The sequence below is a fragment of the Penaeus vannamei genome, unplaced genomic scaffold (genome assembly GCF_042767895.1).
Source record: "Penaeus vannamei isolate JL-2024 unplaced genomic scaffold, ASM4276789v1 unanchor213, whole genome shotgun sequence".
NCBI classification, from domain to species: domain Eukaryota; kingdom Metazoa; phylum Arthropoda; class Malacostraca; order Decapoda; family Penaeidae; genus Penaeus; species Penaeus vannamei.
Window position 1 is genome coordinate 5,001 of NW_027213217.1, and position 2,500 is coordinate 7,500.

General features: G+C 34.4%; 1 protein-coding gene across 1 annotated transcript in view; it reads right to left on the bottom strand.

Annotated features, from left to right (window-relative positions):
• The window catches only part of LOC113821408 (protein OS-9), a gene marked incomplete at its 3' end in the record, with an annotated part of 17,006 nt that overhangs the window by 1,725 nt on the left and 12,781 nt on the right, over positions 1 to 2,500 (bottom strand). Inside the window, 2 exon segments of the mRNA XM_070119436.1 lie at positions 674 to 928; positions 2,009 to 2,210. Of these exon segments, the coding sequence (XP_069975537.1) occupies positions 674 to 928; positions 2,009 to 2,210 (457 nt within the window).

Below are 2,500 nucleotides of genomic sequence, written 5' to 3' on the forward strand. Positions count from 1 at the left end.
GCTGATCATAAAGCCTGTTACTCAGGGTATATGGGCTTTTGTGAAGTATCCTGACTTTATATCAATAATGTAGTTATTGCATTCCAGTGCTATTGTGATTTTGGACCTACGGATGTTATGAATCTGACTTAACTGAGATGCAGTTCACCAGTTCACTGATGTTTGTGTTTGATGGTCTTGCATTATAAGAATAGGGGAGATACTGCGCGAGTGACATACTTGTCGTTTAGTTATAAATGATTCGTATTATATGTGTAAGCTTATATGTTTTGTATTTCTTATATTGCACTAATTGTCTTTATATAATTGTCATCATGCAAGGCATATATATATTTTGCTTATTCAATAATCACTAGTTGTAAGGGCATCAACCAATGTGGCAATGTAAAAGAGGGTTTTATCATTTATATAGTTCTTATTGTTTTCCCTGCATATCTGAAAATTTTACATATTTTACCCTACAGATTGATAGAGGGATTATCATTAATTTTGTATGTAATGTTTACAAGTGAATTGTTCACAAGTTGGACCCTATAATAAAGGAGTTATTTCCTGTGTCATCTTTAATCATCTGGTGAAACAATCACTACCAAGGATCATCACATCTCTCATTTAACTTCTAAATATTTTCACACACATCATTTATACTTACTCATTTTTTTAAGGAACTCACCATTTTCCTCAAGTGTAATCTGTGTCTCTACCCCCATAACATCCTCCTTGGCTTCAGAAGCCTGTGCATTCTTCTGTTTCTTGACGGGATACAGGCGGAATATCTTGATACTCATCTTCAACTCATCATCATCTGCAGTGTCTGATTTCACAGGCTCAAGCACGGACTGGCTCTCTCCCATTTCAGATTCATGGGTTCGCTCTTCATTTTGCTTCAACCATTTCTCCTTCAAGTTCTCCTCTTCCTTTGTTTTTCCTGTAAGTGTGTTCATGATTTGTTCAATCCATTTTGGCCCAAAATTTAAAAAAAGCAGATGAGGATGAAGAACAGAGTAAAAAAAAAAAAAAAAAAAAATGAGTACAATTCTACATTCTCATTTGTCATTTCTTTGCTAGTGTGACCCTAGTATGCAAGTATAATTGATATCATTAGTTACCAATAGTGTTGGAATGGTCTTCATGTAAAAATAACTACATTGAAGATATATGAATATTTTCACATCAGTTTATCTTTATTTGCCACTCTCTAATATCATTAAAGGAATTAGGAGTGGCTATAACTGCAGAGTCATCAGGAGCTCATTGATTAGATCAAGAAGAGTTTTGTCGAGTCATGGTAGAGGATGGTCAAAAGCAGGTTGACTTACATTTTGCCTATCCAAGATAGCACTAGCATACAAGCATACTATTGGCATTACTGTGATGATAAATGTCAGCCAATAAGGTGAATCCACACCATGCAACCTAGGCCCAATCAGGTCAATCCCCATCATGTAGCTATTGCCCAATCAGACCAATCCAGATGCTCCCTTACCACTCACAATCAACCTCTCCCCCACACTCCCTCACAGTCACCTTCTATCCACCTACTCAATCCTTACAATAATTTCTTAATACAATAACAAATATTCAGAGAATGTTTCTCAATACAATAACAGATATTCTGAGAATGTTGATATATCCCAGTGTGTGGGGTAAAACATTGCCATAATCATAAGCCAACACCACCAGTGTCTTAGCTAAAACATTGCTGTTTGTGTATACTGACACAGGCACAGGTACATTACCATGCCAATGCCCTGTGTATTTGGGTTAAGCCCAAATCATGAGGAGAAAGAAATAAAGATAAAAATTAAAAGCAAGAGACAAAGACACAATACCTAAGTAAATAAAGAAAGATCTGAAAAAAAAAAAAAAAAAAAAAAAAAAGAACTATAATGTGTGTAAACATTAAAATAAATAAATAAAGCAAAACAACTTTACAAGACATGAACTAACACATCCAATATATCTATTCTATTTTCACTGATTCCCTGAACAACAGCCTACAACTTACTTTCTTGATAATCTACATATCTGAGGTACTGCTCTTCAGAAATGACGGGGGCACAAGTTACTGCATGGGGTGTCCGCACAGCTTGCAGTCTCAGGTACGGGTGATGACAGACTCTTGTAGTTGCAACTGTGACTACGTAACGACAGGACTCTGGCTCATCTACTCGTTGTATGTAGTCACCAACACCATCTTCGCAGTGAAACTACGAGAAAGTTATAAATATCAAAATCAAAGTCTTCATAACCTATTAAGGGTTAGGTTATGCAAGATATATTTTCATTACAAATGTATGCATATTCTTAGTCAATTATATCTATTTATATCTACAGCTTTTTAATTCTTTTATACAATGCTACTTCTGTGTCTGGGGAAAAATAAATAATAATAAATTATAACATTAATGACCACTAAATATTATAAATGATGATGATGATAATCATAATAAAAAAACATAATAATAATAATGACTGTAATAATAAAAGTAAAAACAGT